This window comes from Anolis carolinensis, chromosome 6, assembly GCF_035594765.1.
Source record: "Anolis carolinensis isolate JA03-04 chromosome 6, rAnoCar3.1.pri, whole genome shotgun sequence".
In the NCBI taxonomy this organism is placed as follows: Eukaryota; Metazoa; Chordata; class Lepidosauria; order Squamata; family Dactyloidae; genus Anolis; species Anolis carolinensis.
The window spans coordinates 68817115-68844899 of NC_085846.1; the positions used below are offsets into that span (position 1 = coordinate 68817115).

The 27785-nt window shown below is 41.2% G+C and overlaps 1 protein-coding gene across 2 annotated transcripts in view; it reads left to right on the forward strand.

Moving 5' to 3' along the window:
- The window catches only part of cpne4 (copine 4), a 281734-nt gene that overhangs the window by 212164 nt on the left and 41785 nt on the right, over positions 1–27785 (forward strand). For both annotated transcript variants that reach the window (XM_062958193.1, XM_008112771.3), the window contains exon 8: positions 15824–15922. In XM_062958193.1, coding sequence (XP_062814263.1) covers positions 15824–15922 — 99 coding nt within the window. The remainder of the gene's footprint in view (positions 1–15823; positions 15923–27785) is intronic.

Here is a 27785-nt window from a genome sequence, read left to right on the forward strand (position 1 = left end):
AAAAGGAGTTCCTCCATGTGAGGTTAGGTTCGGCATGGGAGCGCATCACAACATTGATGGGCAGAATAGAGAGCTTGGGTATTACAAGGGTGCCATCCATATTACAGACAGACCTCGAAGAGACCTTCGGTCTTTGGAGGGGTTTAGTGTCTAAGATAGTCCAGGTCCTCGAGCGCATTAACGCCAAGGATTCAGAGTTAGAAATAGTGAGTGTTTTAGCTGACACTAATGAGAAAGAAAATAGGGTGAGGGCAATCCTAGCTTCCTTATGCAGCCATGAGACCAATCTTTTAAAATCACCTGCTGTGGCACTTAGTCTTAAGTCCAACCGCTCTAGCCAGGTATCTAAGCTAAGGGAGCGTGCATCGTCTAAACACAGCCACTCTAGCAAGTCTTCTGCTGCTGGGAGTGCCATCTCTTCCCTAGCTGCCTTGCACATTAAGGAGGCTGCACGTCTGGAGCTACAGAGCAAGGTTGCGGAGGCGGAAGCTGATGCAAAAGCAGCTGACCACACTTTCCACCTTAAAGAGGAGGAACAGCGACTCCAAATAGAACAGGCCCAAAGGCAATGTGAAATAGAAATGCTTAGAATAAGGATGGATGCTACTGCCAAAAAGGTAAAGGCTGAGACTTTGGCCAAGGTCCTAAGTGGGCAGCTCACAGAAGAAAATGTAAGTCAGTTGCCGAAGCAGGACCCTTCTTCCAAGGTGCTTGTGCATCTTAATAGCTTAAACAGCCAGCTTTCTGACGAGGAACATGAAGACTTCTCCGTTCGGTCAGAACAGGGCCCTAAAGTTGCCTTCGGGCTGCCGGAAGTTCAAAGCGTCATAGCGGGGAGCTCCTCTTTGCTCAGTTTGCCTGTGCCTCCTACTAAGATTCCCGAGCAGTCAGCCAAACCATCAAAGCCTATCACCAATTGGGCCCTACAAGCAAGTCCAAAAGGAACCATCTGTCCGTCTACAGACGATGCCTTCCCTCCAAAGGGTCAAAGGTCGACACCAGGAGCACGGGATTTCTCCCTGCAGCAGCCAACGCCACATAAGACACCGTCAACACCAGAATCCCAACTCGTCTCGATCCTTAGAAGTCCCAAAAGAGACCTCAAGGACAAGGGAGTCGAAAAGTTTTCAGACAAGCCTGAAGAGTTCCTTCTCTGGAAGGTTACCTTCAAGAGGGCAATTAGAGACTTAAAGTTGTTGCCTGAAGAAGAGCTGACCCTGCTAGGCGCCTGGTTGGGTCCAGCATCATCTTCTCAAGTTAAGAGAATATATTCAGCCCATGTAGCTGATCCCGACAAAGCCTTGGAAAAGGCCTGGGACAGATTACATCAGCGGTATGGAGCTAGCACAGAGATTGAAGCATCTCTAATGGACAAGCTGCAAAGGTTCCCAACCTTAAAGCTCAAGGACTGCAAGCTCTTGTGGGACCTCAGTGATCTTCTTGCAGAGTTAGAGTCGGCCAAGGAGAATCCAGAGTTGCCTGGACTGCAGTGCCTCGATCAGCATCTGTCCCAGCGGCAGATTCTGGACAAACTTCCCTTTTCCCTGCAGGAAGACTGGGGGAAACAGGTTTTTAACTACAAGGAGGCCCATTCTCAGGCGTACCCACCGTTTTCCCATCTGGTCCAGTTCATCACCAGAGCGGCCAGGGAAAGGAATGATCCACAGACGGGCCTGCCCACCTTATATCAAGGGATCCATACAGGGAAGGCGCCTGAAGTGGACAAGAAACCACCTAGAGAGGCCAATAGACCTGTCAGCGTAAAGGCAGTCGAAACTCAACACAAGACTGATGAACCCAGGTCGGAGGTAAAAGAGTTGCTTTGCCCTATCCACCAAAAGCCTCACAGCTTGGCCAACTGCAGGGAGTTTAGTAGAAAGTCATACAAAGAAAGGCAACAGCTAGTTCAAAAGCAGGGAATCTGCTTTAGATGCTGTGGAGCAACTCCACACTTTGCGTCCAACTGCAAAGAAAACGTCAAGTGTGAGAAATGCAACAGCCTCAAGCATTGCACCGCAATGCACAACTCCAGTGTCATCTCCCACCCCAAAGGGAACGTTTCACCAAAAGAAAAGTCAGCAGTCGAAGACACCGACAAGCCAGTCGTACCAGAGATGCAGGTGGAGGTTTCAGCAGTCGCCTGTACAGAGCTGTGTTCTGACTCGCACCAGTACAGAGTTTGTCATCCTATCTGCCTAGCGGATGTATATCCAGCCAAGAGCCCTTGGCTTAGAAAGAGACTCTATGTGGCCCTGGATTCACAGAGCGACGCCTCCCTGGCTACTCCAGAGTTCTTCCGCATGTTTGACCTTAAAACCAAGATGGTTGACTACACTATGACTACGTGTGCAGGAAAAAAGAAGTTGCAGGGTCGCATAGCATCTGGCTTTGTTGTTTCCTCTTGCGACCAGAAGAGGCAGTTCAAGTTGCCAGACCTGATTGAGTGTTCCTCCATCCCTCGGAACAAAAAACAAATTGTAACTAGGGAAGTTGTGGAGGCTCATCCACATTTGCGACGATTAAAGAATGCCATACCTGCTTTCCGTCCAGATGTGGACATTGCCCTTTTGCTTGGCTCGGACTGCCCGAGCTTGTTCTGTGTGAACGACCAAGTTAAAGGACCTCCAGGTGCACCTATCGCACAACAATTGCCATTAGGCTGGACAGTCATAGGCCCAGTGTGCATAAACAAGATGCACCCACCATCGTCGTTGGACTCCAATCAAGCACAGGTGCTTAAAGGTGGACGTCCTACACTTGTGCGCAGTTGCCTAAGTCACATCTCAGTCTACTGCCAAGGAATAACTCCAGAGTATTCCTCCACCTTCAAAGTCTCTGAGAGAGACGAAGCCATAGCGCTCTCGAAAGATGAGCAAAGGTTTTCGGACATTATGAATGCTCAAGTCTCACGAAGTGCAGAGGTGAAAGTTTGCAAGATGACCACAGAAATCAAGATGGGCCAAAGATCTTGCCTGGAACCACACCGTTTTGAATGTTTTTCGGAGTGGCACAGTCTTCTTAGAGCAGTTGCTAGGCTTATACATCGTTTAGCTTGCAAAGATAGTGAGCCTTTACAGGTCCAGGATATGATAAAGGCTAAGAGCGTCATATTCAAGTCAGTACAGAGATCTGCTTTCAAGCAGGAAATAGCTAGGCTAGAGCAAGGGCTCAACATCCCTAATCAAAGTCTTCTAAATGAGTTAAACCCATTTCTAGACAAGGAGGGTATTTTGAGAGTTGGAGGAAGGTTAGCCAAAGCTAAACTCAAGGCGTGCATAAAAAACCCCATCATCATACCCCCTAATAGTCACACTGCATTGCTGCTCGTTCGGCATCACCATGAAAGGATCCATCATCAGGGTAGAACTCTGACTGAGGCGACCCTTAGAAATGAAGGCCTGTGGGTGGTAAATGCTAAAAGTTTGGTCAGCAGTGTTATTTTTAAGTGTGTCAAATGTCGGCGACTCAGACGTAACTGTCAAAGTCAGTTAATGGCAGAACTACCTCAGGATAGGACTTTGACAGACCCACCCCTTTCCCATGTGGGAATCGATGTGTTTGGTCCTTGGGAGGTTGTCACTAGGAAAACCAGGGGTGGTGTTGTAAATAACAAAAGATGTGCGGTTTTGTTTACTTGTTTGTCAGTACGAGCTGTCCATATAGAGGTTGCAGAGGGAATGGACACTTCATCATTCATAAACGCATTGAAAAGGTTCATAGCCCTCAGTGGGCCAATTAAGTCAATTCGATCGGACTGTGGCACCAATTTTGCATGTGCAGACCTTAGCCAACCACTTCTGGAAGAGGTGGAAGGCCGAATACTTAAGCCAGCTTCCAACCAGAAGACTCTGGCAAACCCCAGAGGACAATTTCAAGGTGGGAAACCTTGTGTTGCTAAAGGACAAAGACTTGCCCCGCTATGCCTGGCCTATGGGCATTATACTAAAGACCTTTCCTTGCCCTGACGGTAAGGTTAGAAAAGTTCAGGTAAAGACTCATAGTAAGGACAAAATGTCTGTCCTGGACAGACCAACCAGCAATTTCGTGTTGCCTGTCCAAAGTGTGTAAGTTTTATACTGTTTTATTGTTGTGTATACAAAGGTGTTTGTATGTTTTTGATTGGTAAATTCCCACATCCTGGGAATTTAGCGGGGAGTGTTCCGTCCCCCAGGACGATGGTTTGCCTTACCTATTGGTCGTTTGTTTGTTTTCCCTCCTTTGCATCTTGTTTCAGCCTCTGGCTGCAAAGCCCAGGAAAAGTGGCTTGGAATCTGCAAAAGCTGGCTGCAGTTTTCTTTGCAGTGATTGGTCAAAGAGTGCAACATCTTAGGACCGCCCTTTTTACCAGGGTCTAGTCTCCATTTTGGAGCTTCATTCTGGCTATAGTTTTCCAACGTGCTGGAGCTGTGCAAGGCTAACTGGGACAAATCATCCTCAAAACCAGGCCAATCTAAGCCTATCCAAATTAGATAAGTATTGAATTATATTGATCTGGAATAGGAAATCTAGTTAGAGGAGCAAAGTTATTCCATCGCTTCTAGAACTAATCTTTGCTGTAAAGATAGGGAAGGAAAGAGTTTCTCCTTCTAATATAGGCAGCGTGATTAGGGTATAGTGGTTTTATAATCACCTTTGCCTTCTGGAACCAGGGATAATTCTGCAACTAAAACCTATGGAAATTTGTTTCATTTTCTGCAACTTTAAGATCTGTGCCAGGTTTACAACCTTGTATGAATAAACATCCTTTTTTGAAGTTATCCAGACTCAGTCGTTCAATATCTATAGGACAGCTTATAGGGATTTGCAGTTCGCCCGGATAAAGGACAGCACGTTTCAGTTTTATAGTTTTTTTATTGTCCGGCGGACGGCACAGTGCGATCATCTGGCATTTTGTAGCATTTAGATGTTTAAGTAATTGAAAGCAACAGTTTTAAAAACAGTTTATTCCAACAGTCTTCTACATATAGGAACCCTGTCCAAAAATTCATTTAATCTACAGACCGTCTCTGTCCATACAACCTCAGCAAGGATTTGTTTTTCTTAAAGGAATGATGCTGCATTGGGTCATCTGCTCCATTTATGGCATGGTGACTTCCTCTGGAGAGCTTCTTTGTTTCAGGTTAGGGACAATTGGCAGGATAGTTTCTTAGAGATTTCAGAGTGCTCATTTTGGCAATCTGAGCTTCGCCCTGTGACACTATGTGCCTTAACTACTAGAATCTTTCCTCAATTTGTCCCTAAATGGATCTTCAGATTCTTTCTGAAAAATCTCTCGGACTCCAAATTATAGCTTAGTGTTAGGATCACTAGGTCGAATCAAAGACAAAATATCTCCTTCCTGCGACAAGCATCTGGGTTTATCAAGTAGATCCAAATTAAAAAGAGAAACTGAAAGTATTCAAATATAATTTGATATCTCTGTTAGAGAAATCAGGCATTAAAGACAGAGTAATGATTGTAGAAATTGACAAGATGGTTTGGCAGCCTTAGTTGAGCACAAGAGATTTTGAAAGCAGTGTTTGCAAATGTAGCAACCATACATATGTTGCTTTTGTTATTTTAAAAGAATGGTGACTTGTTTTGCAGAAAGCTATACTGCAAAATATTGATTCACAGAGCCAGTTTCTCATTTGATGTAATTAGAATAATGCTACAAATTATTTGTCACCTGAATGCCCCTGAAAACGCATATTGCTAGTACTTCATTTCCTATAAGGTTCTTCTATTTCATCTGTTTGGATATTATTTAATCACACTCTTTTTACAATTCCGCCTTAGCAGGTAGACATCTAGAAAAGTTTTGCTAATAAATAATGTTGAGAGCCAGGGGGCTACAGTCGGCCTTCTGTATCCCTAGATTGTGCTTCCACAGATCCAGCCGTCTACAGCTTGAAAACATGTATTAAGAAATCCAAAAAGAAAACTTTGATTTTGCCATTTTATATAAGATACAACATTTTCTACATCATTGTGTATAATGAAACTTGATCTTTGATGAATTTGGGTATCCACAAAGGTCTCTAGGTCCAAACCCCTATGGATACTAAGGTCCTGCTGTATATTCTTAAATTTTAAAAAATAGGGTGCATCCAGACAGCCCCCTTAGAAGCGGAAGCTCCCACTTCTTTAAGAGGGGCATCCAGATGATGCCCCACAGAAAAGTGAATGCATTTGGCACAAAAAAGGAAAAAACTCCTTTGTGCCAAGATTATTTGTTAGTGGGAAATAAGCGGGTCTATCCTATCCCCCATGCTATTTAACATCTACATGAAACCGCTGGGAGAGGTCATCAGGAGTTTTGGAGGGCGTTGCCATCTCTACGCAGATGACACGGAAATCCACTACTCATTTCCATCTGAATCCAAGGAAGCCCCTCGGATGCTGAACCAGTGCCTGGCCGCTGTGGCGGACTGGATGAGGAGGAACAAGCTGAGGATCAATCCTGACAAGACAGAGGCTCTCCTGGTCAGTCGCTCGTCTGATCGGGGTATTGGGTGGCAACCTGTGCTGGACGGGGTTGCACTCCCCCTGAAATCACAGGTCTGCAGTTTGGGGGTCCTCCTGGATTTCAGCGTTGACGCTTGAGGCTCAGGTGTCGGCGGTGGCCGGGAGGGCTTTCGCACAACTCAAACTTGTGCGCCAACTGCGACCATACCTCGTGAAGTCTGATTTGACCACGGTGGTCCATGCCCTAGTTACCTCTAGACTGGACTACTGTAATGCGCTCTACGTGGGGCTTCCCTTGAAGACGGCTCGGAAATTACAACTGGTCCAACGCTCGGCTGCCAGATTAATAACGGGGGCGAGTTACAGGGAGAGATCTACTCCCCTGTTTAAGGAGCTCCACTGGCTGCCGTTCACTTTCCGATCCCAATTCAAGGTGCAGACCATCATTTATAAAGCCCTAAATGGTTTGGGACCCACCTACCTTCATGACCGTATCTCCTACCATAAACCTGCCCGATCTCTTCGATCATCAGGGGAGGCCCTCCTGTCGCCACTGCCTGTATCCCAGACCCGCCTGGTGGGAACAAGGGAGAGGGCCTTTTCTGCTGTGGCCCCCTGTTTATGGAACTCACTGCCCATCGAAATTAGGCAAGCCCCCACTCTTTTAGCCTTCAGGAAAGATTTAAAAACCTGGCTTTTCCGATGTGCTTTCGGAGAGTAACTATTACACACTTCTTTTGTTACTCCCCCATCATCTACCCTCTAGATTGCTTTTATCTTATGTCCCTGGTCTCCGTGATTGTATTCTTATCCTTTTCTCACCCCAAGTTTTAATTAAGTGTCTCATGCGGCCCGCCCTGTTATATATATATATATATATATATATATATATATATATATATATATAGTGTTGCAGTATATATGATTATTTATTGTATTGTTTAATTGTATTGTGATATATTGTTTTATATTTTGCTATATTGTACTGTTCTGGGCATGGCCCCATGTAAGCCGCCCCGAGTCCCCGTTGGGGAGATGGTGGCGGGGTATAAATAAAGTTTTATTATTATTATTATTATTATTATTGAAAGATCCGTGTCTTTCCAGCTGCAGGCACTGTGTAGATGGGACCGGGGATCATACCACACAACTTCCAGTGTCCATCCAGCAGCCCAATTGAACAAGAAAGCCCCCCTAAACCCCTTTTAAAAACCTTAAAAACAGGAAAATAACTCATGCGAAAGTCATTTCCTCTTTTCTGGAGCTCTTCTGGCTCATACCGATGATGCGCCAGCAGAAGGGGGAGCCAGGAGTGATTTTTCTCCCCCCTCCCCCTTGTTGGTGTGTCATTGGTATGATCCAGAAGAGCTCCCAGGAAGGGGAGTTATTTTTCTGTTTTAAGGCTTTTTAAGGGGTTTTCTTTTGTGTCCTGATGTCCTGTTAGAAAGCCTGGCAGGGCATCTGGACCCCCTCCCCCCAGAAAAGCACACACTTTCTGAGGGGTGGACTTCAATGTGTGTCCAATCGGGGTTTTTTTTTAATCCAATTGGACTTGCTTTAAAGTGCTATCTGGAATTGCCCTAAGACTGTCAGATCAGGTTTTGAAACTCCACTGAGACATGGAAAACGGGCTGGGTGACTTACCCGAGGTCTCAGTCTCAGAAGAAGACAATGACAAACCCCCTCTGAACCAATCTTGCCAAAGATTGCCATAAGGAGGAATCAACTTGAAGGCACACAATGATAACAACAAGTAATAAAGTGCAGCAGTGGAGAACTAATGGAAAGATAACACCCACACCCAGGGTCACATGGTGTCAGGGCCATGGCCTTCAATATTACTCGCTCCCTGGCTTCTGCAGTGAATAAATAAGGGAGTAACAAAGCTGCGTTCCCCTTTCACCTATGTCCCAATCTCAGGATGTATGTTGTTCTTTCAAAACTGGCTGAATGTGCGTTGTTCCCCTTGCCTTCCCCATATATGGCATAATAGTCTGGGATGGCACTGACTGTTTATAGCCAAATGTAAATGTCTTACATATTAGGCAGCTGTAATAGGCCATCTGAGAAATACTGTTGCCCTCATCCTAATTATAGCCATGCAAACAACTTTGAGATAACAATGGTTTCTTTTTTCCATGAACTTGTTGACACTACGGTAAGCAGGGCCAGCCCAACACAGAGGCCACGTGAGGCTGCCGCCTCGGGCGCAGGCCCAGGGGGGCGCCGTGAGGCGCCCTGGCCCCGCCTCCCACGCTGTGCGATCGCGGCCTGCAAGGACCTTTGCTGCAGTCTGGCCCCCTGGAAAAGGCCAGAGCGCGCTGGAAGGGAGGCAAGGCCCCGTCTGGGCGGAGCCTTGCCTCCCGGCCTGCGCGCCCTGGCCCCGCCTCTCACGTTGCGTGAGAGGCGGGGCCAGGATGAGCTGCGAGGGAGGCGCGGCCAGGGTTGGCCCCGCCTTCCTCGCAGCTCAGCCTCGCCGGCCTGGCCTTTTCCAGGGGGCCAGACTGCAGCAAAGGTCCTTGCAGGCCGCGATCGTGGCCTGCAAGGACCTTTGCTGCAGTCTGGCCCCCTGGAAAAGGCCAGACTGGCAAGCTGAGCTGCGCGGGAGGCGGGGCCAACCCTGGCCCTGCCCCCCATGCCCTGGCCCCGCCTCTCACGCTGTGTGAGAGGCGGGGCCAGGGCGCGGGAGGCGGGGCCCGCCGGCGGGGCGCAGGAGGCGGGGGGGCGCAATTTCCCCTCCCCGCTTTATATAAAAAAATGTGTCCGGCCGGCCCTGACGGTAAGAATGGTTTTGCTTCTGAAAAGATGAAAGTTAGAAGGCCACACAAATGAAGTAAACAGCCAACTTGATCTGTATTAACCTTGACCTTGTTAAATGTAATTTGACTTTTAATGATCTCCAATTAAAATTCAAACCTCAAATAATCCAAAACATTCCTTTCTTCTTCTGAACAACTTTCTGATACTATAACAAACTGCAGATAATGAACAGATCATTAATGCAATCGTGATTCTTTGGTCTTTTTCTTTAATCAGCAACCCTGCTGTTGTGTATGCTTGTTTTATTTAAAGTGAAACAGAGTAGATGAAGGAGGGGTTGTACACTTCAGGTGATAGGTTCATGAAGAAACAAAAGCAGTCTAGTTGAAAACTATGTATTCTGATATTTCCTCCACAATAAGGAGAATAGAAGATGAGCACACAATAAAAACTGAGCTATTAGCTGATCAAATGACTGAAGCAACAGACTGGATCTCTTGATTTAGCATCCCCAGGAAAGCTTGGCTCTATTTCTTCACATGAAGTATTACAATTTATTAGTGCTGTTTAGCAATGATGAAGAGCTACAAGTCAGTACCAAAACACATGCTTTGCATGCCTAACATACCAATGTCAATTCCTAAGCTCTCTGGATACAGCCCAAAATTTAGAACAGCCCACTATCAAAAATACTAGGAGATCCTCTCATAGTCCCTGTGTACACCAGAAATGGGAAACATACTGCAACTGCCACAGACCCTTACCATTTGCCATGCTGTTTGCGAGTTGTACGCAAAAACATCAGAAAGCTAGAACTTGCCTGCCTTTGATGTAGACCGTGAACGGTAGTTTTGTAGTCTCAGGGTCTAGTCTCAAACTCCACAGTCAATTGTATGGAATTCTGTTCAACATTACCCACCGCAGCATAGACTGTACTAGGTTTCAGGGGTCAATGATGCAGCTTGGAATAATGGAAATCCCAATGTTCCTACTGAAACGTAATATTGTGTGCACTTGTTATCAGATGAGGTTTGGTTCCACAACTCCAGTGGAAACAAGAATCAATGGATACTCAAGTCCTATTAAATGTAATGGTGAAGTAAAATAGTGCCCCTTGTATAAAATGTCAGACTCAATCTTTGCCTTTTGGATTGTGTAAATAATAAATAAGCCCCGGTGGCGAAGTGTGTTAAAGTGCTGAGCTGCTGAACTTGCAGACCGAAAGGTCCCAGGTTCAAATCCCGGGAGCGGTTTGAGCGCCTGCTGTTAGCTCCAGCTCCTGCCAACCTAGCAGTTCAAAAACATGCCAATGTGAGTAGATCAATAGGTACTGCTCCGGCGGGAAGGTAATGGCGCTCCATGCAGTCATGCCGGCCACATGACCTTGGAGGTGTCTATGGACAACGCCAGCTCTTCGGCTTAGAAATGGAGATGAGCACCAACCTCCAGAGTCAGACATGACTGGACTTAATGTCAGGGGAAACCTTTACCTTTACCTTTAAATATTTTGAAGCCATGGATGGCCGAATCTGTGGGTGCAGAATTTTTGGATATGATGGACTGAAGGTATTAGAACAAACACACAAGAATAACAACATGGAAAAATAAGTTTACTGGGAAGTATATTCCTTTGACTTCAGTGGTTTGGGAGCTACTGGAGTTCTGCTCCATTCTACTCCAAGTGTACTTCCACTTTGATTTTGACCCTGCTTCCTTTATACATCTGTGAGGTAGATCTAAGGCCCCTTCCACATTTCCTCTATATCCCAGAATCTGATCCTAGATTATCTGGTCTTCCCAGATTATATGTCTGTGGAGACTCTCATAATCCAGTTCAAAACAAATAATTTGGGATCAGATCCTGGAAATATAGAATATATATAGCCTCATTTAACTGATTGATTAAGCCACAGTAGTCCATCATCTAAAAAGCTACTTAAGAGGTGAGTGGCTACTTGTTGTAGTTCAGCCAGAGGCTGAAGATGAGGGGATGGTTTTATCAGAGGTTGTGAGGACTGATGGGTTTTCCAGTGAGGGAAGTGAGGGGATTTTAGATCAGGATTCTGCCTGGGAGAATGGGTCTGTGTCTAGTGAGAGAGAAACAGCTTCAGAGCAGAGCAAAAGGAGATGCTGGGGCATCAGATGATAGGGAGAACCTTTCCCCTAGTCGTTCCTTAGCAATGGAAGATAAGGAGCTGGAAGGGAGAGATCTTTCTCCAGAGAACACACCTGAAGTTAGCAGGAGTTCGAGGCGTGATCTCAGGGAGGAGGGAGTCAGATTACAGAGGTCACAGTGACTCCATGAGAAACAATAGAGTGAAAAATCTAAAAAACAGAGTGAGAAATCCTTGAAGCAACAGAGCATGTGTCAAAGGCATGACTTCATGACTTTGTGGTATTCTTAAATTAAAGGATTGTTTACTTAAGGGTCAGAGCAGGCAACACTGCATTATCGTTTAGATCTTGGGTCTTGTTCCACGTTCACATCTATGTCTACGATCTTTGGGAAAGTCTTGTACTCATGTTTTGGAAAAAGTTCCTGTATTCCTGGTTATGGATTTATGCTTATATTTTGATTCCTTGTTATTTCATGAACTTTGTCACAGTACCTTGCTGTTGGGACTAATGCCTTTTTCCTATTGCTTTTTGGACACTGCTTTTTATATTACCTTTTGCCTTTTGGCTTTTTATATTTGTTTTTCTCAATACACTGTTTAGTTAATACTATTGCACTCCTGTGTGGTGTTGGGTGCAAAGGTGAATCCGGGCTAGAGAGCAACACTACTTCTGGAAGTTTCAGGGAAAAGAAAAAGAATAAAATGGGGGAATGAGATCAGGAAATCCCTTAGATTTTATACTGACCACCACAATAACAAATCTCTTCATTTAGGTAAAAATGATGGGGAAAACACCTTGCTTTTCTAACCTGAGTACTAGAAATGACTATCTTGCTTCATTTAACAGTGTGGAAAGTATCTCTTGTTATAATTTTGCACTTCTTTTTAATACTTTGCATTGATATCAGGCAGATGTTTAGATGAGGCAGTCTGTTGTTCAATCTGTTAATCTATTCTCGCTATTTCCCTTAATGGTATTGCCTGGGAGACTTTTCATAGCTGTAGCACTATGATTCCATTTTAACTGCCATAGCTGAATCCCCTGAAATCCTGAGACTTATAGAGCAGCCAGCCACTAGCGCTCTCTCCTGAGAATTGAAGATGGACCTTTCTAACCTGAAAATCCCAGAATTCCATAAAGGTAAAGGTAAAGGTCTCCCCTGACGTCAAGTCCAGTCATGTCCGACTCCATTTCTAAGCCAGCATTGTCCATAGGCACCTCCAAGGTCATGTGGCCGGCATAACTGCATGGAGCGCCGTTACCTTCCTGCCAGAGCGGTACCTATTAATCTATTCACATTTGCATGTTTTCGAACTTGCAAGGTTGGCAGAAGCTGAAGCTAACAGTGGGCGCTCACTCCGCTCCCTGGATTCGGGACCTTTAGTCTGCCCCTACTTTATAGAATCATTATATTATAATTGTGTAGAAGAATTATTATTCAAAATAGAAGAAGAACAGGAGAGAAAGAGCTCCCCAACCCTGCTGTTTCTGTCTATATTAAGCTCAAAATCCCCCCAAGTGACTCTATGTCATACAATAGTGAGCAGAAGAGGGTATGTAACATGGTAATGCACACACAGTAATTTCTCAATATCTCAATATCAAGAGGCTCTCCTGAAAATAATTTGCAGAGGAGAATAGCAGTTATATAGGAATCTCTATTTTTAATTCAGCATTTCTAAATTGATATACACAGGGCACCTCTCTCCTATTTCGGTCAGATCTGTCATCAAACAATGTATTTTTCTGGGAGAATGGCACATCTTATGCTTGGCTCAAATGTATTTCATCCCTTTGGGATTTAAAGGTCAAAGCTATAAGCTTAAGTGTGGAAAAATGACAAAGTGTTCTAGAGACGTGTTCTTTTTTCCTCTATTGAAGTGATTTGCGAAGAATTTCTTGAGGCAGAAAATCCAGTAGATATCCTCATCATAATCTTTCTTCTCTTTCAATCTCTCTCATTGTACATGTGTGTTTAAATGATGGCTTATTGGTAGGGGAATTCATACAATCCTCTCCCCACACAAAGAAAAAATATGTGAAGAGCAACAGCTGTTGGCTCCAACATCGATTGTGTTGTTAGCCTGCTGCAGCGTTTAGCCCAAATTTTAAAGATGTCCAAAATTTTCAGAATTTGGGAAGTCTTTGGGAGTCACAGAAAATTATTTTATTTTCACAAGTTCTTCTATAGCATCAAGCAGACATGGTATACTCATTGTCATTAAAAGAAAACTGAGAAAAGGAAACCAAGGCCAAGCATTGTTACGATCTGCAACTACATAGGTAAAGGTAAAGGCTTGCCCCTGACATTAAGTCTAGTTGTGTCCGACTCTGGGGGTTGATGCTCATCTCCATTTCTAAGCTGAAGAACCGGCATTGTCAGTAGACACCTCCAAGGTCATGTAGCCGGCATGACTGCATGGAGCACCGTTACTTTCCCGCCGGAGTGGTACCTATTGATCTACTCACACTTGCATGTTTTCGAACTGCTAGGTTGGCAGAAGCTGGGGCTAACAGCAGGAGCTCACCCCGCTCCCCAAATTCGAACCACTGACCTTTCAGTCAACAAGCTCAGCAGTTGAGCAGTTTAACCTGGTGCACCACAGGGGGCTCCTGTAACTGTACATGGTCTTATATAAATATCTTCCTGTTATATACACCTTTTAGAAAAAATATTGATGTAAGAAATAAACATTTTGCCTTAAGGATCATATTCTAAAGTAAAATATTGCATAGTCCATTTTCTCATTCTTGCAGGGATGGGGAGTGAGGAGGAGAAAAAAATTCATTATTTCCACAGATTTTTTTTTTCTAGGCCTTCACATACTTTGGATAATCTTCATTAGCCTGGGCATGTTCTTTGCTCAGAAACCATTCTAATAAATTTATGGAGATGGGGAGAGTTTTATTCAGGCATCATCTTCATGATTCAAAGGTAATAGGGTCTGTTAACATCAAAAGCCGTGAGTCCTGATATAGCAAATAATTCTGCACACTTCCCCTCCTAAATTTTTTCTTCTGTCTCCAAACTTCTTGCATGGCTACAACATAAAAATTCTGTAAAATAAAATCCATATGATCAGCTTTGAATTGGATTACATGGCAGTGTAGACTCATATATAATCCAGTTCAAAGCAGACCATATGGATTACCCACTTTGATAATCTGGATTATATGGCAGTGTAGAAGGGGCCAGAGTCAGGCAAAGCTACCAAAGAAATTAGAAAAACCACAAATAATACTATTTTAAGTGTGAATGATTTTCAGTGACTAGTTCCCTAAGGAGCTAGAATGGTTAAGGCCCCTTCTACACTACCATATAAAAGCAGATTATCCACATTATCTGCTTTGAACTGGATTATATGAGTCTACACTGCCATATAATCCAGTTCAAAGCAGATAATGTGGATTTTCTGCTTTAATAATCTGGATTATATGGCAGTGTAGAAGAGGCCTTACTCTACCATGAATATTCAATAACTAGAAATTGCATAGATTGTAGTGTCGAAACATATTTTGACTACAGTACATCTCTTCTTCATCTCAGCTGCAAAAGATGATATTTAGCTTCAGTGACATAGTTGTGCCAACTGCAGCTAAAGCAGATTTGTAGGATGTGGTTTTGAGAGATAATGAATGGAAAATGTGTAGTACATTTAAGACTTGCATATCAGACATTTATTCTGCATAGTAAGAAAAGTATCACTTATGCCTATTATGTCCTTTTAGATTATGTTTAATGGTGTGAAGGTATTATCACAGCATTACTACATATGGGATGTAAATAAAAACTATGAATACGTTTTATTCTGTTTTCTTGAAAGGTGCTGCCCACTCATCTTCCTTGCACTTTCACAGAGATGAATTCTATCTATTGTCCTCAACTGAGAGTCAATTTATGGATTATTTTATGATTTTCGGTATAGGGAACAGAAACTGGGGAAATATATTTTCTCTATTATTCATCACTTATAGCCCTACATTAACATAAACTGCAGATCTGGTACAGCGGAGACAGTGAAGCATTCTTTTTTCATCTGTTCTTGTTCTCTAAACCTGCATACTTCACATACCTTTACTAGATGTATTATGTGTTGCTGGAGTTAAGCTCTGTTTCAGATTTCCCTAGCCGTGGTATACATGGTGGAGAGCATGTGAAAATCCCTTTAGGACCATAACTGAGGGTTTAATTCCTCAAGCTGGAAGATTCTGGAGCATGTAGCCGAAAAACAATTTTTCCAAGCTCTATTACTATTGCAGCATCCCTGTTTGGAACCACTTGTTTGTTCTTGGGTCAAGATCTACAACTTTCATATCTTTACTCAATGTTACCATCTGGAGATCTTGATATCTCAGTCTAACTTTCCTCATGATTGTGGAGAAATTCATTTAGAATTTAGAAGTTGTTTTGTACAATTTGATTTTGTGGATGATTTTTCATGAAGTCACCTGTGACCTTTTTCTGCAAAAGTAACATTTTCTTCTTTTTGTCTTTCAGTGCATAGTTTGGGACTGGGATTCAAATGGAAAGCATGACTTCATTGGAGAGTTTAGTTCAACATTCAAGGAAATGCGAGGAGCAATGGAAGGAAGACAGGTAAGTTCAGGTGTTTGCGTGCCATTCAGAAGGGAATGACATTCTATCTGAAGTCAAAAGATTTTGATATAACATACCCTGTTTCCCCTAAAATAAGACATCCCCAGAAAATAAGACCTAGTAGAGGTTTTGCTGAATTGCTAAATATAAGGCCTCCCCTGAAAGTAAGACCTAGCAAAGGTTTTGTTTGGAAGCATGCCCACCAAACAGAACACCAGAGCATGCAGGATCAATAAATGTATGTACCATATACATGGAAATAATGGTAGCAATAAGAAATTCTTGATAGGATTCACAGTTTGTCTGGTTATGCTGGTTTGTGATGACAACTACTGTACAGTATATAATAAATGTTCATTTTTTTGTTCATGTGAATTCTTCTTCATGGAAGAATAAGACATCCCCTGAAAATAAGACCTAGAGCATCTTTGGGAGCAAAAATTAATATAAGACTCTGTCTTATTTTCGGGGAAACACGGTATGTATACTACCTTACCAGTCAGAAACACTGAAGGCTCCATTTCACAAGTGGCCCATTCACACTGCACAATTATAGTACTATTTTTTCACTTTAACTGTCATAGTTTCATCATATGGAATCCTGTGAGTTGCAGGTTTGTGAGAGAGATTTAGAATTTTCAGCCAGAGCTCTTCCATGCCTGACCAAGCTATAATAATAATAATAATAATAATAATAATAATAATAATAATAATAATAATAATAAGCACAGCAGACAAAAAAAAAGTACAGCTGGCACAACAAACATTGCATGGAAAGTTCTTTGACAAAATTGAAGGAAAAGCTGACAAGGAGAAGACCTGGCTATGGCTCACGAATGGGACCCTGAAGAAGGAGACAGAAGGCCTGATCCTTGCAGCCCAGGAGCAAGCCATCAGAACAAATGCAATTAAGGCCAAGTTCGAAAAATCAGCTGATGACCCAAAATGCAGACTGTGCAAAGAAACTGATGAAAACATTGATCATATCCTCAGCTGCTGTAAGAAAATCGCACAGACAGACTACAAACAGAGGCACAACTCTGTGGCCCAAATGATCCATTGGAACTTATGGCTCAAGTACCACCTCCCAGCAGCAAAGAACTGGTGGGATCACACACCTGGAAAAGTATTGGAAAATGAGCATGCAAAGATACTGTGGGACTTCCGAATCCAGACTGACAAAGTTCTGGAACACAACACACCAGACATCACAGTTGTGGAAAGGAAAAATGTTTGGATCATTGATGTTGCCATCCCAGGTGACAGTCACATTGATGAAAAACAACAGGAAAAAATCAGCTGCTATCAGGACCTCAAGATTGAACTTCAAAGACTCTGGCAGAAACCAGTGCAGGTGGTCCCGGTGGTGATGGGCACACTGGGTGCTGTGCCAAAAGATCTCAGCTGGCATTTGGAAACAATAGGCATTGACAAAATTACGATCTGCCAACTGCAAAAGGCCACCCTACTGGGATCTGCGCGCATCATCCGAAAATACATCACACAGTCCTAGACACTTGGGAAGTGTTCGACTTGTGATTTTGTGATACGAAATCCAGCATATCTATCTTGTTTGCTGTGAAATATAATAAATAACAACAACAACAACAACAACAACAACCTTTATTTATATCCCACCCTACCTCCCTGAGGAGACTCAGGGCGGTTAATAACAAATATCGGCAAATATTCAATGCCATAAAAACTATACTGAGACAAAATAATCCACCCCACTCTAACCCAAATAAACCCACAGCAATGCATAGGATGAAACTATGTAAAATAGTGCTATAATTGTAGTAGTGCAAATGCGCTTTGGGTATTTAAGAAGACTTCAGAACAGTGACTTGGACACAGACGGATTCATGTGTGCATGTGCATCCAAAAATATCTAGACTTCCATATTTTTTGTTTGGAAAAAAATAGGTATGGTTCCCCACACCATCTCTGTAGACTGAGGGATTGAGGGTCCTTTGCCACTTGTCATCTAATCTGGGTTCTGTCTGGGGTCCCATTATCACCCAGGCATCCTACTCATGATGATGTAGAAATGAGACATGTAGAATTAACATCAGTGCTCCGTTTAAACTTTCTTAAGTCTTTGAATTACAAGATATTTCTATGGGAAAGTGTTAAAGCTTTTCAGAAATCTTTGGGGCTGCATTTTTTATTCAGTCATATATATACAAACATATACATCCCCCTTGTGGAGAAACATGACTTACCAGTGTCTGGGCAAATAGCTTGCATTATATGGCATATATGATAGCACACATCTGATAGAACAATGGTTCTCCACCTTTGGGTCCCCAGATGTTTTGGCCTTCAACTGTGATAGAATCGCCAGGGTCTTTCATGTTTTTCATAGTGTCTATTGAGTCATTATATAGACATTTCACAAAGGGGTTGACTTTTACTGATTTGTGTTCCTTGTATCATAGCCACAACCATCTATCCATCATGGATTATAATTTCATCTGTTGAAGCACTACGCATATCTCAACAGGTATCCAAGGGATGGATATCATTGAGCATTGTTATATCTAAAAACCTCCTATGTAAGACACTCAAGGTAATTTGCAGTAGTTGGGAAGAAGTGTGATTGCAGTGCGTTACTTTGGGAGAATTAGCCAGAAAAATGAGTTAAATGGATGGGATAAAGAGAGATGGTGAAGGTGGAAGGAGCTAATCGAGTTTTACTAACACACTGAGCAAGCAAAATGTAGCCCAGCAATCCTGATGGATAGCCCAAACCAGTCAATAGTCTTGACTTCAGCATATGGAACCTGCTGAAATTTCCAAACATTGTCTGAAAGTGGTTTCAGAAGGTATTAACATCAATCCAAATATGATACAGCAACAACACGTGTTGCCATTGGGACCAACCCTGACATCTCCACTATATGGTGGCTATATTCATGTGCGATGAGGAGTATTTGGAACACCTGCATAGACAAGGACATCAGCTGTAGCATCTGTTTTGGTAAATATCTCAACAAATGGTGACAGCATTATTATATTTTTATGATTCTTTTTTTCTATAGAATGTGTACAGCTGTTCTTGCCGCCCACCCACACATCCTTCTTTGTTTGGCATCTAAGCTATGTTAAAATGTCAATGGTGATTTCAATAGGAACTGAGGCTGAGCTGGATTTTAATTAGAATTTCTGAGCAAGCTGCTTATTCCTCCATGGCTAACTGACCTCCCACTTGGTAGAGTCAACTTATTAGCAACCTTGAGACCCGGAATGCTATCTGTTTGCTTCTGAAAAGGGTATTAAAACTTCTGATGTTACAATGGTATAGTATGTTCTATTATTCTGTGATAATAAATACTTGGAGTTAGTATCCCTCCTTCGTCCCGCACTCTCAGAGAAGGCAGATTTTCCTTGTGATATTTTTTGCACTGTATAACAAAGAATGAAAGTTCTGCTTTAATGAAAACAGAAAACCTATCCCATCATATCACATCACTCTATAGTAGTAATTTTGGCCCTCATTGGGTTCAGGTGTTGGGTGTGGCACTCAGATCCAAATAAGTTGGCCATTTCTATGGTAGTGTAAGATACATCCTCAGTGCTCATTAGTCTTCAAGTTTGCTCTTCCGACAGTTGAAGAATTAGCTCCCATGAAGTTTTCCTTTAGTCCCCAATTTTCTAGCATTTGGAAGAATGAGACACTGAAATTTTTTCACATCTGTTGTTTATGATCACATTTCATTGCTTGCCCCTTTTCTTTGGATGCCCAAATTGTATTTCTACATGATCAGCTCACATTTTGAGTTACTGCAATGCTAGAAATTTCGAGACTAGAGGAGCAACTCATTATGGAGACAGAAATCTTATTGGGCAGGAGCCAATAGCTTCATTTTACTTCCCCTCTGATATGCCATAGTTCTCATGTCTGAAGAAGAGTAGATTTACTGGTCATATTATTGAGATCAAATTATTTCTACTCATTCTCCACTGCACAAATAAGCTACATTGGATTGATCCTGTTTTATGTAACAGAATATTTATGTTTGTGAGATATTTTGCTCAAATTTGATGTGTTCACAGGGCCTCAAAGTTATGTGCACTTATTTCATTGGTTTCCCATCAAGCAGAATGACATGCTTAAATAGCTGTATGAATAGCCATTTCTGGAGATATAAACTAGCAGACCTATCTTGCTTTCTGAAATGTGCACAATATTTTCATCATTAAAGAAAGTACACACGGAATGTCAAATGTATTATATGGAATACATTGTGAGGTCATACACATTTGATTTTCTTGTGTAATGTACTCATATCTACATTGACAGGAATGTCTAAAGAAGGCCCCATAACACATTCAGGCACATACAGAGTCTGTATGATCAGGAATTCACCTTTATGAAGATTCACAGTCACCTGAACACTAACCATATTCAAAGAAACATGTTTACAGATTTGTGCACATTTTCATGCTTATTATGAAAAGAACTTATTTTCAGGTGCATGTAAACGGTGGTGTGGTTGCTCTAGAAATCACTAAAAGAAAATCCTGTGATTAAATGTGGCATCCAATTTTGATTTAGGTGAAGGCGCATGCCATATTTTTCAATTATATCATTCTGTAATTACTCTAAACGAAGAAATACATGAATCAAAGTGTGTAAGTGGGAGATAGCCTATAAGCCCAAGGCTCATTCATGTACTACCACGGCGATTAAAGAAATCTAATTAATTTTCCCATCACTAGTAATGAATTTTATGCCAGCTTGCAGATCTGAACCCATTTTTCCTTGGTTAGAGTCAAACATCCTATTCATTTTGTGCATTTAACTCTGGCTGCTGAGACTTTTTTTAAAAAAAGAAAGAAAGAAAGAAAGAAAGAAAGAAAGAAAGAAAGAAAGAAAGAAAGAAAGAAAGAAAGAAAGAAAGATCACATACACATATGTTTCCAGCAGTTCATCTTTCCACGTATGAGAAGGAAAATGCTAATTTCTGGGCCATATCAAAGCTGACTTTGGACAACATCAGTGCTACATGATTCTCAAAATAACAGATTTTTATAATAAATTTAGATCAAGCCAAACAGGAAGTGCTAAGGGAATCCTTCTGTTCAGCTAAAGCAAGCCAGAGGGATTTAAAAATAACCTTAAAATGAAGATGCACCTGGACAGTTAGCAAAGGGGATGTTATGTAACTGAAAATCTGTTTCTATTATAGGAACAAATTATTAAATGAATGTTTAGAAATCCTCTTACCTGTGCGATCTCCGTGGAACTTTCTATATGATGATGTTATTTAATGTGGGTTTTTTTTAATAATGTGTGTATATTGTGTGATTGCTAGTAATTTTATAGATAAAGGATTGGATGTAGCCTAAACTACTCAAACTTCAATCCCACTGAATTCAGTGAGTCACATTTACTATAACTGATTCAAGTACCAGTAATTTTGATGCAACTAAGGTGTAACAATTGTGGTTCAGAGCCAACTTAAGGAATGGAAAAAACTGTTCAGACAATCAAAACTCAATCATATTAATTGTATTTAAGTGGGGTGCTGTGAGTTTTCTGGGCTGTATGGCCATGTTCATAAGCATTCTTTCTTGATGTTTCGCCTGCATCTATGGCAAGCACCTTCACAGGTTGTGACGTTTGTTGGAAACTAGGCAAGTGAAGTTTATATATCTGTGGAATGTCCAGGGTGGGAGAAAGGACTCTTGTCTGTTTGAGACAAGTGTGAATGTTGCAATTAGCCATCTTGATTAGCATTGAAAAGCCTTTCAGCTTCAAGATCTGACTGCTTACTACCTGGGGGAATCATTTGTTTGGAGGTGTAAGATGGCTCTGATTGATCCATGTCTGGAGTTCCTCTGTCTTCTGGGTGTTGTTCTTTATTTACTGTCCTGATTTTAGAAGTTGTTAATACTGGTAGCCAGGTTTTGTTTATTTTCATAGTTTCCTCCTTTCTCTTGAAATTGTCCACATGCTTGTGGATTTCAGGAGCTTCTCAGTGTAGTCTGACATGATAGTTGTTAAAGTGGTCCAGCATTTCTGTGTTTTCAAATAATATGCTGTATCCAGGTAGGTTCATCAAGTGCTCTGCTATGGCTGACTTCTCTGGATGGACTAGTCTGCAGTGCCTTTCATGTTCCTTGATTTGTGTTTGGTCAATGCTGCATTTGATGGTCCCTTGTCCACAGCTACATGGTAGACTTGTCCACAGCTACATGGTATATGGTAGACTCCTGGAGAGGTGAGAGGATCCCTCTTGTCCTTTACAGAACGTAGCTTTTGTTGGATTTTCTTAGTGGGTTTGTAGATAGTTTGTAGATTGTGTTTCTTCATCAGCTTCCCTATGTATTTAAGTGGGTTCTATATACCATTCTTATCCATATGAACTAGACATGTTCTGCAATTAGTACTTCTGCCAAATTTAATATATTTGAGGATCACATTTATATTGCCTTGGTGGTATACAGTATAAAGTTGCATTTCATGACTAGGCTTGTGGAGAAAGGATTTCTTAAACAATCTTAATCTTCATCCAGATAGATGAATTAACCTCCACTGAGCTCATCAACCTGGAGTATCTTCTGAGTTCACTAAGACTTCTTGTAGGCTATACTGATACTCTATGAACACCTAAGTGTTTGTGGACATAGAACCAGGAGTGTTTCATAATACTTGAACAGCCACAGCCAGAAAACACATAATCATATGAGGTAGAATTTATCTTTTAACTAGCAAGTTAGCCCTCCTTGTTTGCAAAATGAAAAGTAACTCAGACAAATATTGATTTATTGGGCAATTTCCCCCAATCATTTTTCTCTATCAAGCAAGTGTTTAAAAGTTTAGCGGTTACCTGAAACAGGTAGCTGGGAATATTTTTTTCACAGTACCAAACACCATGCTTATATCTCTGGTTCAGTGTGAGTCCATCAGCAAATCATGATTCTGGAAGATAAAAATGTCCCATCTATCTGAATGAGGGTTGGAAACAAAGTAGGATGCCAAAGGGCATAGTGGACACAACAATTGTTATTACAGTATCTTATTTATTTGAGGAGTTGTTTTCATTGGAAGCATAGCATAGCTATGTGGTAACTACTTATGCTCTGTGTATTCCTTTATGTTTCAAAAACAAATGTACCAGTGTTGGGAAAACTAATTATCAAATATAGAGACAATATAGTTCATTTTTAGCATGAAATAGCATTGTCGGAACACTATACTATATCTAGGACAATTTTTTTATGTTGATTTGTGGGACTTTTGTAGCAATGGGAAGCCCTTATTATGTCTCGCACATGATTGAATCTGAGTTGTAAGATTATCTCTGCCACTTTAATTTCCCCAACTACATTCTGGGAAGCCATCATTTCTATATCAGGATATGGAGCAGGGCCGACTGTCAATTTGATCAAGCGTGCAAACGAACAGGAGGGAAGGAAATGTTGGGAAATTTCCCAGGCATATGTGGTCCCATGTCTGTCTGTTTCCTCGAGTGGAATTTTTTTTTCCACGAGATGAATAATTGAGCTGCAGGGCATTCTAGGCAGTGTTCAGGTGTCTGGGATGCACACAGTTGGGAAGTATTTTTCTTGTTAGATTTGTCTAGTTATCAGTTCCATTGCCAGATTCCAGGATGACAGGGTCGAAAGTTCTGCTTGGAGAGCACATTTTCTGCTTTTGGGGTTGGCGTGTGGGAGGCATTAAAGCAGCCTCAAATATGTTACACTGCAGTCAGTGGAAGGATGAATTATTCTAAGAAGATGTCAAGAATGTCAGAAGAAGAATATGAAATGCTTCACAACATTCACTTGCCATAAAATGCCTTTATCTTACATCCTAATTCTGACAAATATCAGAGGAGGTGGTAAACCTAGCACCTCATCACATTGAGGTCCACATGGCAGGCGATAGTGAGAAAATTCATCATGCAGTATAGCAAATCCGGCGGGCGGCATGGGGAACCCATTGCCCTGTGCCCTGCATCCTCTGCATCGTCCTTACCTATCCCATGTGGGGAAGTTCCCCCCATGCCCGCCCCGTTGTAGGCACCAAGAACATGGGAAGCTTTCCGTATTCTTGTTACTTCCTCTTACAACAGTTTCACCAGGTTCAGAGACGGAGGCCCACTGGAAATAGATGTATGTCACCCCCGATAGATAGCCCATATTTACTTCACTTTTCCCTTCACTGCTAGGCACAGGATTAGAGCCATATTACAAGCTTTGGTTTCATCACCTTAATCATATTAAAACAGAGGTGAGCAACCTGTACCTCTTTCTGAATCCTTTCCATTGCTTCCACTATCACTGCTGCCAGAAAAATAACCCATCTTTCTGCTGAGAAACATGATCACACTCGGAAGAATCAAATTATTTTTCTAGAACTGGCAGGAAAAATGGCAGTAACATGGGGAAATGATGCAGGGAAGAACCATTCTTGCACTGAGGATGATTGATAAAGCATTCACAATAGCACTGTCTTCATTTTTACTCTACAAAATAATCCAAATGTATGGCAAGTTTCATTCCTGAAGTGGAAATAAAACTGATTAACAGTGCAATTCTCTGTAATATACTCAGAATTCAGTCTGATTGAGTTTGATGGCAGTACTCCCATGTTAGTGGGCATAAGATTAGGCGATTAACTGAACATTAGCCCAGATAAACTGTGTAAGGCTTTCTTCTGAGTGCATGTAGAATTGTACTTTGAGTGTAAAGTGTCACTTTAAGCAATTTGTGATTTCAGCACCAACAATTTGCCCAAGTGTAAGTGGCTGATTATTTACCCTCCAAGGAATATTGTCAAACCTATTAAAGAGCGTAACACAGATAAATGGCTTGCAAAAGCCAACAAGAGCACTAATGGACTGTAAGCACTGAAGGGTGATCACATCGATGAACATTCAGAGAGAGAGAGAGAGAGTCTGCAGACAAAAGAAAATCATGCTGACTTAAATTAGACAGTGTTGATTACATAAACATTCTGGCTTGCATGGTTTGAGAAGTGAATCCTAAAGCACATCCATTGCCAGTGGATAATGGCATAAATAAGCATAAATGTATTTTGGAAATGTATCCAAACATGAGAAATCAATTTCAATATAAATTCATTTCCCAGAGATTAACCTATATATGTAAAAGTGTTATGAACACGTAAGATATTAATTATTGGCTTCAGCCTCTATTTGTTAGTGTTCAGTATTGCTGCAAACGCAATTTTAGCAATGAAACTGGACTGTGAAATGGGAAGACTCTTGAACCTGGGGCCTCTGAAACTAGATGGCAATGTTTTCTTACTACTGTGCCATAGTTTTTTCAGATGTGGATGCTGCTGTCCTAGTGTCCTAGCTTGCATTCAGCCCAGTGTTGAAGGCCAGGTGGAGATGCTACATATAATATGCTCCATAATTCTCAAGAATGATCTGGAGTTGTCGGTCATCACCTGGACCTATGGAGCATCAAATGACAGTCGCCTCCTAAAAATATTCTACTTGAGATTGCAGTCCCAGAACCCCCAGCCAGCATAGCTGTGCTGGCTATAGGATTCTAGGAGTTGTAGTCCTAACAAGTAACTTTTCCATACTTTTTCCAGCTTCAATCAGTTAAAGCAACTTAAGGACAAGATACAGTTTCATGCAGAATATAATTAACTTGCAAAACATGATGCCAAAAGAGGCCATAGAGTACAAATCTATGGAAGACAGGTCAATTAACTGTGGTGGCTAAATAGCTAAATAGAACTGTAAGGTAGAAATACAGTATACCTCTGTTTAAATGGTTACTCTATGGCTGGATCTACACTGCCCTATATCCCAGGATCTGATCCCAGATTATCTGTTTATTAGGCTTGTGCAATTTTTTTTTAAAGAGTCTGAAATCATAAGAAAATCGGAAGTTTTGTAAGTTGGAAGCCATATCCGAAGCATTTCTGTGGCCCACACAAATATTTAAGAATTGAAACTTACCACATACTTTTTCATTTTAGTTTTGTAAATCTTGGAAGGCTCCCAAAGTCAATTTCATATACATTTCAAGAAAGCAAAGCCATTCAGCCAAAAACGCTACCTGGTGTCTGCCTTGCCATTCCTCTTCCTGGAATTAATGGCATCTCTTCTCAGAAAGCACCAATCAGATCAGCAGAGAGAAAAGTCTATCCTTCCTTAAAATTTTGAGAATTTGCCAAAAATCAGTGGATAAGTGAAACATTCTAAAATTTGGTGGGCTAACAGTAGAAAATATGTTCTGCCATTGTAGCAAGTTTCACTCCAATAGCTTTAAAAATTGAGAAGATACGAGTCCCCGAAGTTTCCCCAATTATAGTAATTTAATTATGCGCATGTGCAATTACTGTAATGAAGTAATAATGAAATTTAGTTAATCTTGTTATAGTAATGAATTTTTCACCAATTACTATTAAGAAACAATTTAGAAATGAAGCACTCCATCCCCGTTTTGTAATGAATTTTGAACCATTTTTATGCATCAGACATCCCTACTGTTTATCCCAGATTATATGGCAGTGGAGACTCATATAATCCAGTTCAAATCAGATAATCCGGGATCAGATCCTGGATATAGGGCACTGTAGATCCAGCCTAAGACACACAATGGGAGACCATTTATATGTTTCATACTTGGCTTGTAGTTTTCCCACAGTTATCTCTATGGTCACTCTTGGAAAACAAATTGTGGACCAGAACCTGAAAAGCTTAGATTTTTGAAATACAGTAGAGTCTCACTTATCCAACATAAATGGGCCGATAGAATGTTGGATAAGCGAATATGTTGGATAATAAGGAGAGATTAAGGAAAAGCCTATTAAACATCAAATTAGGTTATGATTTTACAAATTAAGCACCTAAACATCATGTTATACAACAAATTTGACAGAAAAAGTAGTTCGATACACAGTAATACTATGTAGTAATTACTGTACTTACAAATTTAGCACCAAAATATGACGATGTATTGAAAACATTGACTACAAAAATGCGTTGTATAATCCAGAACATTGAATAAGCGAGTGTTGGATAAGTGAGACTCCAATGTACAGCTCTGAGGATACAGCAGCTAGCACAACCAGTCTTAGTTATGTGGAGGATTTTAGGAGCTGTAACTTTTTCAATCACTATGCTTGGCTAGTTGGGCCCTGTATTAGCAATACTGAATAGGAATGGGATGTTAGTTTTGCTTTTATCCATACTTGACTTTTTAAAAACTTTGTTCTTTCCATATTAAATATAAATACATTAACTTATTTCATTAAATTATTCCAAAAATAAAAATTAAATCCCCTACTAATAACCTAGCATGAAGAAGACCGTGTTGTAACTACCTGCTGTATAGACATTAAAGAAGTAGAACCTCTCTGGAAAAGAAAAGTCTCCGAAAACATGCTAGTTAATCAGGCTTTATGATTTGGCAGAGATGAACAAATTGCCTAATCTGATCAAAGAAAGGAGAATAAAAAAAATTAAAGAAGAATGTAATCTAGAGATGGAATATATGAATAAAGTTGGGGAACAGAAGGAATGTTAGTCTTGGATAGTTAATCAAAATCATGTGTAAGTAGAAGTAATAAAACATTTTTGAAATGCTGATAGTTATAAAGTAGAGGCTATTTGTCATAATCAGTAATGAGGAGGGAAATTTAAAATTGCAATCAGGCAAATGGGAAGCCATATATGTGTCCTTATTAGTTAGGCAGTTTGTTATTTTTGTGAAGGTATTGTGTTTTAGATTTGTTTAATTGTATATTCGCTTAGTTTTGTGATTTTTGTAGTGGTCTTGTGTTTCTGATTGTTGATCCTCATGTATTGTTTTATATATCAAAAATTGTTTTTGTCAATTTGACAAAATATTTGAAAAAGAAAAA